General features: G+C 33.1%; 1 protein-coding gene across 17 annotated transcripts in view; it reads right to left on the bottom strand.

Annotated features, from left to right (window-relative positions):
- The window catches only part of ADGRL2 (adhesion G protein-coupled receptor L2), a 623949-nt gene that overhangs the window by 22798 nt on the left and 583541 nt on the right, over positions 1 to 17610 (bottom strand). For 13 of the 17 annotated variants that reach the window (XM_079147428.1, XM_079147431.1, XM_079147427.1 and 10 more), the window contains 6 exons: positions 17537 to 17575; positions 14488 to 14671; positions 3207 to 3332; positions 2605 to 2810; positions 1357 to 1530; positions 243 to 452 (listed from right to left, as the gene is read on the bottom strand). In XM_079147428.1, the coding sequence (XP_079003554.1) occupies positions 243 to 452; positions 1357 to 1530; positions 2605 to 2810; positions 3207 to 3332; positions 14488 to 14671; positions 17537 to 17575 (939 nt within the window). The remainder of the gene's footprint in view (positions 1 to 242; positions 453 to 1356; positions 1531 to 2604; positions 2811 to 3206; positions 3333 to 14487; positions 14672 to 17536; positions 17576 to 17610) is intronic. The other 4 variants (XM_079147420.1, XM_079147422.1, XM_079147425.1 and 1 more) reach the window with 1 other exon arrangement.

Genomic DNA, 17610 nt, shown 5'->3' with positions numbered 1-17610 from the left:
CAAATTATACATCTTAATAATAACCAGAGAATGCAAATGTACCTTAATAATGAAATAAATTAATTCATAATATTGCTTCATGATTAAGCTGTCTTTTAATTAATTACAAGTTATACTTCAACATCACCATGTCAGTTATAACAAACTTAAGGTTAAATATTCATAGCAGCATCATACACAAATTCATACCTATTAAAAGAATTTTCAATGATCCAAAGTCAATCATCTTAATAGGTGCTTACCGTATATTTTGTCTTATCAATGCCAATTAGAAAAATAAATTCAGCAATGAAAAGGTTGATACAAAGATTCTTGTGTATAGTATTACGGTCACTCTGTAGACCACGGAAAAAACAGAAGGTGAAGATGCAGATAGCCAAGCATACAAGGGAGATGACAATTCCCACCCAGGTGATGACTGTGAGAAGTAATTCATGGACTCCGTCTTTATACTATAAAATAAAAAGACATGAAGAACACTAGTATTCCTACAGTACATAAACTAGAAGAAAACAACTCGCTTAATATTGAACTCTGAAGAATAATATACACGTTAGTGAAACAAGGCTCATTACTAAAAAGAGACTATTATCTCATTGACTATAATGTTTATAAAGAATGGCTTATGAAAGAGGAAGATATTCCCTAGAAAATAATGCAAAAACACAAATATTTTAAAATAATGATCAAAATAATTACCTACAAAAACATAGAAAACAGTTTCACAATAAAATACAGAATGCTTAGTTATGACTAAAAATAATCAACATTGTGATGATTTTCAAGGATATCACATAAGCCAAGTTTTAAGTTTTCATTTTCTTTTTGGGTTTCTATATGCTTTCATATGGAGAGCTGAGTAAACAAAAACCTGCGTTTTCATTCTATAATTCTGAAAATATTTTTATCTTCTAGATAACATTCTCTTTCATAAGAAGAAATACCAAGACACATTCCTGAAGTTATTCTGATTTTTCAAAATATGAAATTTACATAGTGTGGAAAGTCTTAAAATGAGATTCCAACATTTGAGATGGGAAGACATACTAAATTTTAGTCTCTTATCTCTTGTGTGACCTATTGGTGTTCAGTTTTTAAACCCTTAGTTGCCAAGAGAAAAAAACTTAGAACAAGAACATGATGTGACAATGGAGAGTGTAATTATAAGAGAAAAACAATATCAGAGTACTAATACTTCTTAAAATATATGCATAGTGTAGAAATGATTAGAAATGCACATGGTTCTTTGTTTGCTTTTTAGTTACGGTAAGTACCCAAAAAAACAGGACTATAATACAAGCTATTTTGAATCTCTGAGGTTCTTTTCTGCTACTAATTAGAAGTGCAAATACTTACTGCAATTTCCCTATGGGCCATGAGAATGGCAAAATTGGTTAGGTGGCTACATGCACACGTTGTACGAGTTTTATTAGTGTCAACCAGCTTGCAGCCCTGGGTAGACCAATATCCCATCATAGTTCTCTCTGAGTAGTTCCAGAAGGAGCAGTTTGCATTGAAATAATTGTCAGGCTGGGAAATAAAATGACAAGATAAAATTAGGATTTTACACTCTAAGATGGCAATGGCAATTGTTTAATATGTGTAAAAGGTAATTTAGATTAAACTTTGCATGTTTCGGACTATAAAGTTTTTCATCAGCAAAATTGTGGACTATGTTATACAAGGCAGATATCTAGCTTAAAAGGGGCTTTATAGTCCGAAACACTCTAAAGTGTACTCTAAATTACCAAAGACCCATTTTACACAATTACAATTTCCATCTTATGATTTTACATACTGATGGTACATTAGAATGATTTTTTCCCCCTTTCTGACAAAATTAGAGCCATGAATTTGTACTGAGAAAATTCTGTAAGGTACAAGTGTCTTAAAAACCCATTTTCAATTTTGGACCCATTTTTAATTAGTTCTAAGTTATACATTAGCGACCATTTGAATCACACAGAACCTCAAGGTTCTTAAGAGTAAATCAACTGAAGCAAGTATGACATGAGGACCATGGCTGTACAGTTTTATTTTTGTCAATTCTGTAAATCTAGTTGGTTATCTGTAGGCACTCATTCACTCTACTTGGAACATAGAGTAGGTATTGAAGTATCAACTTGAGGTACAGCAGAGGAATCGCATCTCAGTCCTCAACTCTTTAAACAGAATACTTCACAATTGTGCCAAATATGATCAATAAGACCAATTTAAAAGAAAACAACAACAATTTGTCACTGTACAAAAGCAGAGTCGTAACAGTTAATACACAGCTATCCTGCTGCTAAGGTAAGAGTTAATTTCCATTCGAAAACAAATTAGAGTCATTTACATTTTCCTGTTGATTACTGAATTAGCTTTCATTAAGAATACACTTAAGTTCTAATAATCACTGAACCAGGCTCATTTAATTTTATGTTCACAGACTTAAATAAACTTGTATCTCTGACCTGGTCCAACATTTAAAATTCAAATGGCAAGGTCTTTTGTCCCTCCCATATTCTCCCTCTCCCTCTCTAAATCCCCAGCATGTCAGCTTTCCTTTCCTTCCCTCTCCAGTTTTATAACCTTCCATTGCTTCATCAGCATACATTAACTTACATCAATGTGTGGTAGGGTAAAAAGCACAGGATCAGTCAAGTATACGCGGCTGGACTCCTTATTGATTGAAACTGAAATGACGTGAGAATTCACTGCGATGGTGCTGTTACGACCAATAAAGTCAGCACCCAGTTTTATGGTTGCATTCTCTGTACTAAGGAACTGTCCCAGACTCCGGTAGATGATGAACACCAACTTTGCAAGCCCTAGGAAGGTAGAAACCATCATAAAACTTCCAGGAAAAATGCTTATGAATAAAATAAGATATAATAAAACAAGAATAAAATGAAACAATCCTTATGGAATCTTTATTTAGAGTATACTTATAAAGCATTATTTTAAACATACTTAAAATTTTTTAAGACATTTTTGTCATAGTCAGGGTCAAATACTTACTATTTAATCTTTTTTCTTTTTTCTTTGTTCTTTTTAGGTATATATGACAGTAGACTGCATTTTGACAAATTATACATACATGGAGTATACCTTATTCTAATTAGGATCTCATTCTTACAGTTGTGCATGATGTGGAGTTCAATATTTTAGAATAGGTTTAATGAAACAACAAAAGAAACCATTTTTTAAAAAACTGTTCATCTTACCATTCCTGCTGTTTTGTTTGACAGTGTTTGCAGAGAGTTGAATTGAGCTGCCTGCTCCCTTGATGCCCAGAGGAAACTTAAAGTCTTGGACCTGGCCTTCTGTACTAAGGACTGCAACCTCCAGAACTGGATGAATCCAAGGACAAAAGAGAGGAAAAAATGGGGAATTCTTAAGATTAAACTAAAAGAGGCAAATGGTAATTGTATGGAAGCCGTTTTCCTTTTCATTAGAAGCAAAACTTGACTAGTAGATTCCAATAAAATGATCAACAAATATTAAATTAAATTACTCCAAGAGATCTTAAAACTTTCTGAAATATGTTGTATAATCATTTTGACATTTTCTTCATATTTTTATGGCTTTTGTCATGAATCAATTACAAACTTTTATCCTATGAGTGTGAATACCCTGTATAAATTTATAGTAAAAATCTTGGTCTTATTTAAATCATGAAATTGAATAAAAATAATTTTAATTGATATTTTTGCATCTTTTTATGTTAAATAACTTTTCAATGACCATATTTGACAGTGGTATAAATTTGATTGCACATATATTTATTTCCCTATGATACATTTTAATATATAAAATTATCAAGATCAAGATTTTAGTAATATATTTTTCTTATTTTTAAAAGTAGTGAGACCAGCAAAGAAAGTGTATTTGTGAGAAAATGCCTGTCATTATGTTAAAACTTCCGATTAATTCTCACTAGTAACTATTAATCTTACATACTTCAAGTTGGGCAAAATAGGATCTATAGTTGTTATCAACTCAACAAAGTTTTGTTTGAACACTGTCATGTCATTTACATATTAGCTGCTTTAGTACCACAAGGTCAGGTAAGAATTTGCAAGAAGAGGAAAACAAAAACAAAAACAACCCCCCCCAGACACATAAACTTCAAAAACTCAAAACAAGTAGCAAAACTGAAAAACACATAAGAAAAACATATAAGAGGGCTGGGAAGATAGCTCAGTCCGTAGAGTGCTTGCCTTGCAAGCCCAAAGCCATGGGTTTGATCCCCAGCACCGTAAAAACAAAAACGAAAACAAAACAAAACATATAAGATTGAGAACATTTATCTGATCAACAAAACTATCAACATAAATGTTTGCTGTTTACTGTTATATTAAATATTATGCTTTATATTAATATTCTTTTAACTTTTAAAAAGCAACAATACTTGTAATAACAATTTGAAACTACAGTCCATATATTTTCCTCTGAATTTCATGTTCTTTAATAACGAAATCATTTCTTAACTAGTCCTATCCCTAGACATAAACACATATATACACACAAATCCAATGAATTCACCCACTCCCTTTCTTTATAAAAATGAGCTCATTTACTTCTATTGAACTCTTATAACTCTTGGATGCTAATGTTTTTTGTTAATGTCCCACAAATTTGTTTTGTAAACACATACAGGTTTAGCTGTAAATATGGAAACACACTCAGAAGATTTTTATAAGAAAATAAACCACATTCCAAATTACTACAATACAACTTCATAATAAGAATCATGTAATGCCTAGAATTCTATCAGCTGCAGAAACTGGTTGAGGTACTTATTTTATTGACTCATGTTTAGAAATATTAAGCAAGTGGTAGGTAGATAATCTCCTTTCCTCCTATCAGATTCCATGTGTTTGGGCTGGGAATATAAAAGGAATAAGAGTGGCACAAACATATACATCCACATTGGCCCAAGTACTGGGGAAGTTGAGTAAAGAGGATCTCTGATCTTTCCATCTTCTAAGGTGTTCTTTAATTTCTTTCTTTAGTGTTGTATAGTTCTCATTGTAGAGGTCTTTCACCTCTTTTGTGAGATTGATTCCCAAGTATTTTATTTTTTTCGATGCTATTTTGAATGGGGTAGTTTTCCTAATTTCTCTTTCTGAAGATTCATCACTTATGTATAAAAATGTGTTGGATTTATGGGCATTGATCTTGTAACCTGCTACTTTACTGAATTCACTTAGGAAGAATTAATATTGTCAAAATGGCCATACTACCTAAAGTGCTATACAAATTCAATGCAATTCCAATTAAAATCCCAATGATGTACCGTACAGAAATAGGGCAAGCAATCATGAAATTCATCTGGAAGAATAAGAAACCCAGAATAGCTAAAACAATCCTCAGTAGAAAGAGCGAAGCAAGGTGTATCGCAATACCAGATCTTCAACTCTACTACAAAGCAATAGTAACAAAAACGGCATGGTATTGGTATCAAAATAGAAAGGTAGATCAATGGTACAGAATAGAGGACACGGACACAAACCCAAATAAATACAATTTTCTCATACTAGACAAAGGGGCCAAAAATATGCAATGGAGAAAAGATAGCCTCTTCAACAAATGGTGCTGGGAGAACTGGAAATCCATATGCAACAGAATGAAACTAAACCCATATCTCTCACCATGCACGAAACTCAACTCAAAATGGATCAAGGACCTTGGAATCAGACCAGAGACCCTGCAGATTATAGAAGAAAAAGTAGGTCCAAATCTTCACCTTGTTGGTCTAGGACCAGACTTCCTTAACAGGACTCCCATAGCACAAGAAATAAAAGCTAGAATCAACCACTGGGATAGATTCAAACTAAAAAGCTTTCTCTCAGCAAAGGAAACTATCAGCAATGCGAAGAAAGAGCCTACAGAGTGGGAGAATATCTTTGCCAATCATACTTCAGATAGAGCACTAATCTCCAGAATCTATAAAGAACTCAAAAAACTCTACTCCAAGAATTCAAATAATCCAGTCGATAAATGGGCTAAGGAAATGAATAGACACTTCACAGAAGAAGATCTACAAGCAATCAACAAACATATGGAAAAATGCTCAACATCTCTAGTAATAAGAGAAATGCAAATCAAAACCACCCTAAGATTCCATCTCACCCCAATTAGAATGGCGATTATCAAGAATACGAGCAACAACAGGTGTTGGCGAGGATGTGGGGAGAAAGGTACACTCATACATTGCTGGTGGGACTGCAAATTAGTGCAGCCACTCTGGAAAGCAGTGTGGAGATTCCTTAGAAAACTTGGAATGGAACCTCCATTTGACCCAGCTATCCCACTCCTTGGCCTATACCCAAAGGACTTAAAATCAGCATACTACAGAGATACAGCCACATCAATGTTCATAGTTGCTCAATTCACAATAGCCAGACTGTGGAACCAACCTAGATGCCCTTCAATTGATGAGTGGATAAAGAAACTGTGGTATATATATACAATGGAATATTACTCAGCCATAAAGAATGATAAAATTATGGCATTTGCAGGCAAATGGATGAAATTGGAGAATATCATGCTAAGTGAGATAAGCCAATCTCAAAAAGCCAAAGGACGAATGATATTGTTAATAAGTGGAGGATGACACATAATGGGGGGGAGGGAAGGGTTAGTGTTAGGGTTAGAGTTAGGGTTAGGGAGGGGGGCAAGTATGGAGGAAGGAAGTACTGTATAGAGGGTAAAGAGGGGTGGGAGGGGTGGGGGGAAGGGAAAAAAATAACAGAATGAATCAAACAACATTACTCTATGTAAATTTATGATTACACAAAAAAAATTAAAAAAAAAAAAAAAAAGAGGATCTCTGAGGCCAGCCTGGAGAACATAGTGAGACCCTGACTCAAAACAAAACAAAAAACAAAAACCCACCATATAAATTTATAGTAAAAACCTTTTGAGGGTTTATTTAAATCATGAAATTAAACAAAAAATATTTCAAATTGATATTTTCATGTCTCTTTATGGGAAAATATATGTAAAATATATGCATCTATTTTATGCCATATATATGGAATAAATGTACCTCAGCGATAGAGCACCCCTGGGCTCACTACCCACTACAGCAAAAAATAAAAATAAAAATAAAAAACTCAAACGTACTCCCTCCTTTTCACACTGAAAGGGGTTCTAATTATTAATCATGCTTAAAATAAATGACGGAATAAAAGAAGAAAATCATTGAGTTTTCATGAAACGTTCAAACATTCTACACATACATGTGTACAAATTTGGCATGTGATTCCTGCACTTGGGGGGATGATGTAGGAGTATCACCAGAGCCGAGGAGTTTGAAACTAGCCTGGGTAACATGGAGAGACATCTCAAAACAGAGGAAAAAAAAAGAGAGAAAAGAAGGACCAGTGCGCAGGCATACATGTACAAAGAGTTAATTTTATTCCACAAATATTTACTTACTGAAGTTCAAAAATTATGTCCATAGTAAAGAAGAAAATTTTTGAATTTTCAAAAGTAACAGGATCATTACTGGAGATCTTAGATACTCAAAAGCTGTAGGAGTATCAATCAATAATCAGCTTTACGCCAATAAATCTGTATCAATCAATAATTGCCATTTTGAGGGAAAAAGAAATTTTCACAGAAAAATAAAACTGGAAGAAACTTAAAAACTAAAATACTTTATGGCAATTAGATAAAATCAACCAACTATACACTGAACTTTAAACAAGAATTTCTGTTTCAGAAAACAGAAAAAGAATGTGTCCCAATTCATTTCAAGAAAGACTTACATAATAAATGCATAAAACAGCCCAAGGAATAAAATAATGGGACATTCACACTCATTAAAGTTATGTTAAAATCTTTTATAAAGTAAACATATACTTTATAATTTCTCTAACAAGTTCTTTAGCTCAAAAAGGCATACAGAAATTAATACATTAGAAAATGTAGGATTATATCATCGAATTAGAAACTAAAGAAAAATTATAAGCAGAAAAAATTCAGTAAATTTCAACACTCATTTAATTTATATAGAATGAAAATAAAAGACATAAACACATTAAGAATCAAAAGAATTCAGTAATCAGGGGAACTGCATAGAATGAAAAGAAAAGACCTTAACTAATAAAGGGTTTTTTTTGTTTTTTTGTTTTTTTTCAGAGAAAGGTCATCAATTTGAGACCTATAGCAAACACACACTCCTTTTTAAATTCAGAATAATCAATATCAACAGGTTTTAATTAACATTGAACTAGAGGACTCTATCTAAAATGGTAATTCAAGAAACATAAAAGGCATAAAGACTACAAAAAAGATTATTATTTATAGTAAACATAATTAGCTACGTAGTAATCATGACACAGTGTACAAACTATCAGAATAATAAGAATTTAGCAAGGCTGCAATCAGCAAAATCAACTGTGTTACCATATATCAAGTAACAATCAGAATATGTAGTTCAGAAAGATCTATTGTTTGTAACAAAAACAAAAACTATAGGTTTGGGAGGAAAAAAACCTAATTTTTTAAAAAGGCACAAGATGTTAATAGGAAAACTCTTAACTATCAAAAGACTGAACAAACAAAAATATGTACTTGTCTTAATTAAGCACATTCAACAGATCAAACTGCTAGGTCTTTGGAAATCAAATCTACAAACAAATAAAAATTCCACTAAGATTATATATATTGCAGGGGGTTTGGTGTATGTGTATAACTTGACAAATTTGACTTTAAAATTCATATGGAAGACACATACCAAAAAGCAGCCACAGCTTTTCCTCAAGGAGCAAGGTTGAAAGACTCAAGAGATACTAGCAATATTGAAAACAAAACAATGTGAAACAAAAGCAGCAAAATATAGACTCATCAAACAAGTTGACATGTACAAGTTGGCATAAAACAGAGATATCATTACCAATCTATGGGGACAAGAATAGATAAGCACTAATACAAATGTAGAAAGCACTGTTTATTCATTTACAAAAATCAAATCAGTGACCTCCCTTGTATCATAATAAAAAAGTATATTAAAGATGAATGTAAAAAGGCAAAGCAGGACAACATAAGGAAAACTTCTTAAGATACCAAAATACCAACCATAAAAAATAGACTAATAAACATGACTTCAGTATTATGCATTAAGACATCTTATGAAAAGTTAAAAGAAGGCAGAGAGAATGAGTATTTCTAGACTATATAATCCTCAAAGAATTAGTGTCCTGAATGCATAAAGGTACAATGAGATGGAAAACTAAAAGACTGGAGATGATGAATTCATAGGAGAGACACTGGAACAGCCACATAAACACATTAAGAATCAAAATAATTCAGTAATTAGGGGAACTGCAAATTAATAAAGTAATGGGATCAATTCAAACTCATTAGATCAATAAAATCAATGTCAACAATAAAATGTTAGCAAAGACAGTGATGGCCTCACTGCTACTACCTACTTGTGACAATGTAAATTGGTAAAACAAGGTTATAGAACAATTTGGCATTATTTAGTAAAGCAAAGACAGGCGTGTTTTATCACTCAAACATTCTATTTCAAGGTGTGCGTACATATGTCTACAAAGGCACACAAATGAACAAGAAGACATTAAAAAAATCACTGCAATTTTCCTCATTTCAGTGCAGAAATAAAAGTCACTAAAATGCCTATTAATAGAATAATTTTGGTGTATTCTTACATCGAATAAATAAAATAGACATGTGCATGTCAGCATGTACGAATAAAAAATAATGGTAAGGAAAAATTATACAATCATATTTGTAGTATGAAATCAATTAAAAAACTTAGGGAAAATTACTATCTGTACACATTTATAGAGCAAAGTTTAAATTAAAAAAAAAAAGGCTCAGTGGTAGACTGAAACAGGAGGAATGCTTGAGCCCAGGAGTTAGGAGTCCAGCCTGGACAACACAGTGAAAATCTAAATAAATAAAATAAAATTAATTAAAGCTTATCAGTGCTAGAAAATAAAGCGAAGATGACAACACCTTTTTGATCTGAACAAATCTGAGGAAACCAGGGACCTTTCACATTATTTATCTATGATTATAGTTTTCCCAAAAAAAGTGAACATGATAAAATACCATGAGTGGCTCAGCTGGTACATAGATGTGCCATAGTTTCTATACTATCTGTGCTCTTGAAATAACATAGATGCCTTATTCAACAGATTTCTGGAAGTGAACATACTTGGTTCATAGGAGCGTCATTCAGAGTGTCACTTACAGCCAATACTGCAGATAGAATTTTAATGTATTTCTCCTCTATTTTTTCAAATTCATCAGAAAGTACTGACTTCAATGAGATGAAAGAAGAACAGAACCCACCAGTCTCTAAGAAAACCCCCGAACTCTGCCAGGAGACCTGCAGGGTCTTAAGGAGTTGCCCTGTTGGCCTGAACCCCAGGTGAATGCACCATGGAGCAGAAGAGAAGACTAAAGGAAGCAGGGCCAGAGCCTATCCTCAACAGCTGTGCAGCATGAAAAGTTAAGTCTCTGTTGTTGTGAGCTGTTTGTGACTATCAGGATCTTTAATCACATTAGCTACTAGGACCATTCTGAAAACAAGTGAAAGAAAATTTTACAATGGACAGATCAGGCTGTTAACACCTTAACTATCTAATTAATCTTACAGTCACAAGGAGAAACAAGTATTAAATGCCGCATGATATGATGCCTAGAAAGTTCCTGAGGGAAAAAACTTAAAGCTTGCCTGATTAAGACTCTAGATCTAGATCTGCTGCAGGGCTTGGTGGTGTAATTCCAGCTACTCAGGAGGCTAAAGCTGGAAGATCACAAGTGTGAGTCTGTCTAGTCTGGGCAATTTAGAGAGCCTGTTTCAAAATAAATGAAAAGGGCTGGGATGGCAATGTAGCTCAGTGAGCGCCCCTGGGTTCGATTCCTTCTCTCTCTCTCACTCTCACACACTCTCTCTCTCTCTCTCTCTCTCTCTCTCTCTCTCACACACACATACACACACACTCACAGAGGACTCTAGTTCTGATTGCGGTTATACCAAGCCCAGTTATATGGTACACTGGGAATGAAATAAACCAAATCCAGAATGTGGGAAATTCTACAGGACAAATCACCCACCCGATTTCTTTTACAAAAAAGAAAAAGTGCAAAAAAAAAAAAAAAAAAAAAAAAAAAGATGCAGTATTTTAGTTAAAAGAGACTCAGTCAAACCTATATATTACATGGACTTGTATGAAATCTAGTTCAAAGCAAGGATCAACAAATTTACAAAAATAAAGAAAACGTAAACATATTTTGTTATTATTTGAACCTGTTTTTTGCCCCTTTTTTTCAATGTGATAATGGTACTGTGGCTTTTGAAAGGTATGGTATACAAAATAAGTTTTTCATAATGATAAGATGTTATTATTTGCTGTATAACAATACCATGATGAGAAGCATAAATGAAACAATATTAGGGGCATGTTGTTGAAAGCAGGTAATAAAAATTTTTGATCAAAATTAGAAACTTTTGCTCTTCACAAGATAATAAAAAAATAAAAAGAAAAGTCATATCCTGAGGGAAACATTCAGAATACATGTTACTGACACAATATTTTTATACTAGGACAAACCCAACTAAAAATGAGCAAAAGAAATGAATAGTCACATCATTACAACATTTTTAAAAAAATGTTGAACTACCAATAAACACAGGAAAAATTATCAGTGAAAAATTACTTAGCAATCATAAAAATGTAAAGTAAGCCCACAATGAGATGTCACTACAAGCCACTAAAATGGCTGCTAACACTGGTGGCAAAGAAACAGAAAAAGTGCAACTTTCATATGTTGCTTTTGGAGATTATTGGGAAAAACAGTGGCAAAATAGTGGAAATAAACCAAATGCTTAAACAGCGAGTGAACACGCAAGTAGTGTTATATCCAATAATGGAATAACACCCAGGAAGGCAAGGAACTGAACTATTGACACTCCCTCTACGTGAATAAATCTCAAGAGTATTATTCTGACTGGGGTTGTGGCTCAGTGGTGGAGCACTTGCTTGGCATGTGTGAGGCAATGGGTTCGATTTTCAGCACCTCATATAAATAAATGAATAAAATAAAGGTCTACAAACATCTAAAAAAGTATTTTTTAAAAAGTATTATTCTGCATAAAAGATGCAAGATCCAAGAATTCATGGTATGTAATTCCATCCAATGAACATCTTAGAAAAAATAAACCAAAGTGACAGAAAACAGATAGGTGGTTTCCTGGGCTGACAGCGGGAGGAGTTGACTTTTGGAATAATAAAAATGTTAACCATACTGATGATTATACAGGTTTATATTTGTTAAAAAGTCATCAAACTGTAAAGATTCTAATGCCCTTATTGTATATAAATTATATCTCAAAGTGAGACTATAAAATGCCACTGTCAGACGCAATTATGCCACTTTTATGGGGTCATGGATCATAAGGGTAAACCATGTTATGAAGTTAAACTAAGGATTTTGAGAGAAATCAGTAAGGAGGAAATCAAACTATTTAAATTTAAAACATTATCATCAAATCCTAAATGTAAATAAGGGCTTCAAGAAAGTGAAGACAGAGGGAATAATAGGTCATTTTAGTTTTCAAGTCCAAAATGACAATATAAGTCCTAGGAAATAGGAAGATGTTTTCTTTATACTAAATTTATTTTACAAAATTATGTATAACTTAGAAATCAGAAAGAACTATATTAGAATATGTAAAATCACTTTCACACTGATAGTTCTTGAGTGGTAAACGTAAGAGTAAGTTCTAGGCATTATCTGACAAACATCAGTAAAATGTACACTATATTCTACAACAATCTCCACTCAATGTTTTCTAATTAAAAATGAAAAAAATTATATGAAGAATAATCTTTTAGAACTCTGAAAAATGTAAGTATTAGGAAAAATATATTTCACTTTTTGAAGTATATTTCAAACTGGGACACATTAACAGTGTGTCAGACATCTGAAAGGCTGAATGGAACTCCATCCTTCCCCTCAAATCCTAATGCACACTGGTAAAGAGCAAAAAAGGGAAATTTTAGCTCAGTTTCATTCTTCCTTTTCTTTTTTTCCCCGCTTTTGTTTATTTAAAAATATAACCTTCAAAAGATTTAAAGAACAAATTGTGGTCATGATATGCCATGTCCAGTAATATTTTCCATGATTCAACTCTAAGTTAATCAAGTCTACATCCCTCTGTGCTTACAAGTCACTGGAAATCTTCGAAAGGCATTCTTCAATGATTATCTTAGAAATTTTATTAGGTCAGTAATTAAAATTAACCCCCCAAATAATAAAAGTCTTAGACAAAGAAAGGGAGTTTTATTTTCTACTAAATCTATACTAAAATATCCTTTTCCTCATGACTAGATATCCCAGGTCATAGTGGGCCAAATTATCTTGACTTCATTTACTTCGAAGTTAAGTGATTTGCCATTCCTACCCTTAATTCCTACCCTTTAGAAAATTTCACTTATTTAAAATAAAGTTTTGGGGCTGGGGCTATAGCTCAGTGGTAGAGCACTTGCCTAGCATGTGTGAGGCACTGGGTTTTAACCTCAGCACCTACTTTATAAAAATAAACAAATAAAGATATTGTGTCCATCTACAACTAAAAATTTTTTTTTAAATAAAGTTATGAATTCAAATCAAATTGTCTATTTTTTTCTATGTACCTTTTTTTCTATACATTTTAATAAAAATTTCTGTAAGACAGATGAGCACAGATAGGCAAAAGACATGGTAGCCCAGAGAGGAAGCCTTCATTCAATATCTGATAGTGAAGTTAGCACTTTTTGGGGGAGAGAGAGTAGTGTGTCCCTTCTAGTTTTTTGTTTGTTTTAACATTTATGCTTCGAAATCTTTTTACCTTACTAACGGATACACTCATCAAATTATCAATAATTCTAAATGGTTAAGCCTAAATTAAGAAAATGTTACTTATGTCAAGAATTCCAGTCTCTCATTGGCAACATTTGAATTCTATTATGCTTCAAAACTATCTGTAGCTAATTGAAACCTATAAAACAAGGACATTCTGCATTATGGGAGATGTAGTTCATTGACCATTTTTACCTGAAAGCAGTAGTTTTTAATATATTTTGCCTAAGTTCTGTGAGCCAAAACAGTTGGGAGAACACATTCCATAAAGCAATTTAAATTCATTAGGAATATATTATTTAAAATGGGGGAAAAATGCCAGTTTCACAAGCACTTTCCTTACTTAAGCAATCCATATTCAGGCTCTTGCACTTTTTTCTTTAAGGATTTTTTCAAGTGAAAAACACAAACATAACCATAAAACCAACTTTTAAGATACAGGATAGATTTTTGGCTTTTGCATTAATTTTATTTTAGTATGATCAATAATTTCTTTTGCTAACAGATAACAAGAGAAGATTGACACTGGGAAATAAAAGGCTCAGAATGAAAACAGCATTCTCCTAAATGTATGTGTTCTAAATCAAAATGAAACCTGGCAATAAATCCACTTACCAATATTTTCTGTGGGCATTGAGACCCTGGTTGGTTCTAAGAGATTGTCAGCTAGGACGAAAGCACCTTCTTCCAATGTATCCAGTAACATTGTTGCAGTGTGTGCTTGTTCAGAGGAGTTCATGTGTTTCCAGGATTCCAAAGCTTCTGGTCTCAGAAGGTTGTCCACTGTGTCAACAATTGCCTGCATCCATTAGACAACTATCATTAGTTTTGACTGCTTCTAGAACTAAGGTGGTTTTTAATCACTGACTAGTGACAATTGTAATATTTATCTGTCATGACAATTTACTCTTAATTCAATATGGAAGGACACTAGAACAATCTACATCTGATCAAGCTGAATCACACCTGGCCATTTCAAACTAGGATTAAGTAAAGATTAGCAGATTTCTATCTGATTATAATGTGTAGAATAGTGATGCATCTCTGTTTATGTAGTCCTACCTCAATTGTTGAAAAGCATTAACAAACAGCAGCAACTGTTAACCTGAGACATGATTCTTGCATATGTATTTACATCCAAGAAAGTAACCCTGTTTGTAATCTTAGAATTAAATGTTCTAAATGGAAAACATGGATTACTACTGTCTGGAGTAGATGAATATTTATGCTTGAAACTTCAGTCACATAGCTTCGTTAAACCAAAACTAAAATAGTAACTAAAACTTTGCTTTATCAGGCATTGTCTACTTAATATCATTTGAGGAAAAAAAGAAAGAAAGAAAGAAAAACAAGGTGGTTTTAAATATTATAAGTTATTTGGAAATATTTTCACTCTTCCGATTCCCTGTCCATCTAAAAAAAAAAAACACTTCATAAGTATACCTTAACTCATAGTCAATGGTCTGCTTTTAAAGGAATCAAGAAAGCAAGTAAAATATTTAAAGCCTATACTGATAATTTAAGGAAAACAAAAAAGCACAAATAAAGCCATCATAAACATCTAAGGTATTAATATTCATATGTAGGTTTAAGTTATTACCATGCAAAATAACAATAAATAGAAATATAAGCCAGACAATCAATTGAAGGTAGACTCTTATACTGACACTTGCTGTACCTGTGCCCTAAATATGTCTTAGATAGCTGAAATGACTAAATTTATTTACTCTTTCCTTTACCTATTCATAATGTGTCATTAAGCCCACAAATGCACTGTTTTGATCTATTGGTATAATCACAGAAGAAAAAGAACATACATTATATAAAGAACAACAGTGAAAAATGCTAGTTTGAGGTACTACATTGAAATGAGGAGGGGGAAAAGTTGTTTGAGGCTACTGTCAGAGTAAGATTAATTAGCTTAATCCATCTTAATACCCTCGTTCTGTCTGCCTTGTGAGCCACCATGACCTTCCTGGCAGGTGGAATATACTTCCAAGTGGCGTTAAAGACTTTTTTCTTTTTCTAATGGGAGATAGAACAGTTGAAATGCTCACACTGATACTGCTGCAGCCATTAACTAGAGTGGAACAGAAATTGGTCTGCTGAGGCCAGATTCATTAGTCACCAAAAAATACAGACTGGAGCCTCTAATCTAAGTTACAAATGAATCTTTTGTCACAAAGTAGGAGCTAGCTTCATTTGCATAGTGTAAGTCAGCTTCTGATTTGTAATTTAAGGAGTTTTATTAGTCTTATCTGAACAGAGAAGCTCATTTGAGACATACTGAAAATCACACTGGTCAGAAATTAAGGTCATACTGAAATTTACTACGTATACACGTAACTCCCTGAAGGCATGCTTTATTAATGTGAAACACTCCTTATTTATTACATTTGTACTTTTCTAGGGGGATCAAAATGATCATTAGCCTAATCATATTCCAGAAGTGGTCTTTGCCTGCTAAATGGGGCAGGGGCGCGCTGCAGCTCTATTCTTCTTCCACTGAGATAAATGTCCTGGGCAACATACCAATTATTACATTTCAAACTCTAACTAATACCTTAAAGTTGAACTGAACACTTGAGTTTGAAAAATCATTTAGACTTCAGCAGTTATTTCTTGCCCCCATTAGACAGGCTAAAAAGGGACTCTCAGAACTTCACTAAGTGAAAACAGGCACTCCCACCCAACTTTAACTGAAAAGCTCCCAGGTCCAATGTCTTTTACTAACTAGTGAGATGCATTCTTTCTTCTAGATCTTGCAAACCAAAATTAGTGGAGTTACGACTTTTAAATAACTCCTCTGTTATGAAACTACAAAAATTCTTTTTTTTTTTTTCATTGTGAAATATAGATTAGTTCTTCAAGGTTTGATTTGTCATGCTTAAGAGTAAGGTTAAAAAAAAAACCCCGAAAAGGAACTTCTAAAATTCACAGATAAACCAAACACAACTTGACATCATTCTGATCTATCACATAGAACTAGCAAGGCATAATTTCCACTGTAAGCCTCAGCATGCCCCCTGTTACTTGGGTTCTTGGATATACCAAGAAGGAAAACCACCTGGAGCAGAAGAATTCTAAAAGCAAAGCAATGGCTCTAGTCTGATAAAAACCAATACATATTATATAGTAATATCACCATCATATTATTTATGTTTCATTTTTAGTAGCCCATCCCCATATCAACATAATTCTAGAAATGACCTCCTACAATTTTTTGAGACAAAGTCTATTTTAAGAGTGCACGATAGAGATAAGAAAGCAGTGACTTTTTCATGCACATACATTATGACTACACAGTCTTTGATATGATAAACTGCCAAGAATATATCATAGCTGTTTTACTCAAGTTGTTTTTTAATCCACAGAAATGAAAACAAAAAACAAAAGACTGTATGATTATTTTCCAATTCAGAGGATATTTCATTAAAATTCTCGTACTTTTGGATGAATGGAAAAACAGCAAAAAGCATTAAAATAAATTATTTGCTTATTCTGAGAATAATATACCTGTGAAAAGCCAACATTTGTACAGCTGATATGGGGCACATTATATAATTATCAAAGACTGAAATACATTGGATCATGCAGCAAGATGATAAAGCGTGGCAGGTAGCTGAAGAAGGGAGAAAGCAGGGTGACAGCACAGGAGAGATACCTTAAGGTAAGCCCTGCATGTCTTCTCTCGTTTTTGGAGCTTTTAGATAAAAGAAAAGAGAATCAGAGGTTAGA

The sequence above is a fragment of the Sciurus vulgaris genome (genome assembly GCF_902686455.1).
Source record: "Sciurus vulgaris genome assembly, chromosome: 1".
NCBI classification, from domain to species: Eukaryota; Metazoa; Chordata; class Mammalia; order Rodentia; family Sciuridae; genus Sciurus; species Sciurus vulgaris.
The sequence above is the reverse complement of the archived record's forward strand: the minus strand, read 5'-3'. Positions and strand labels throughout refer to the sequence as shown.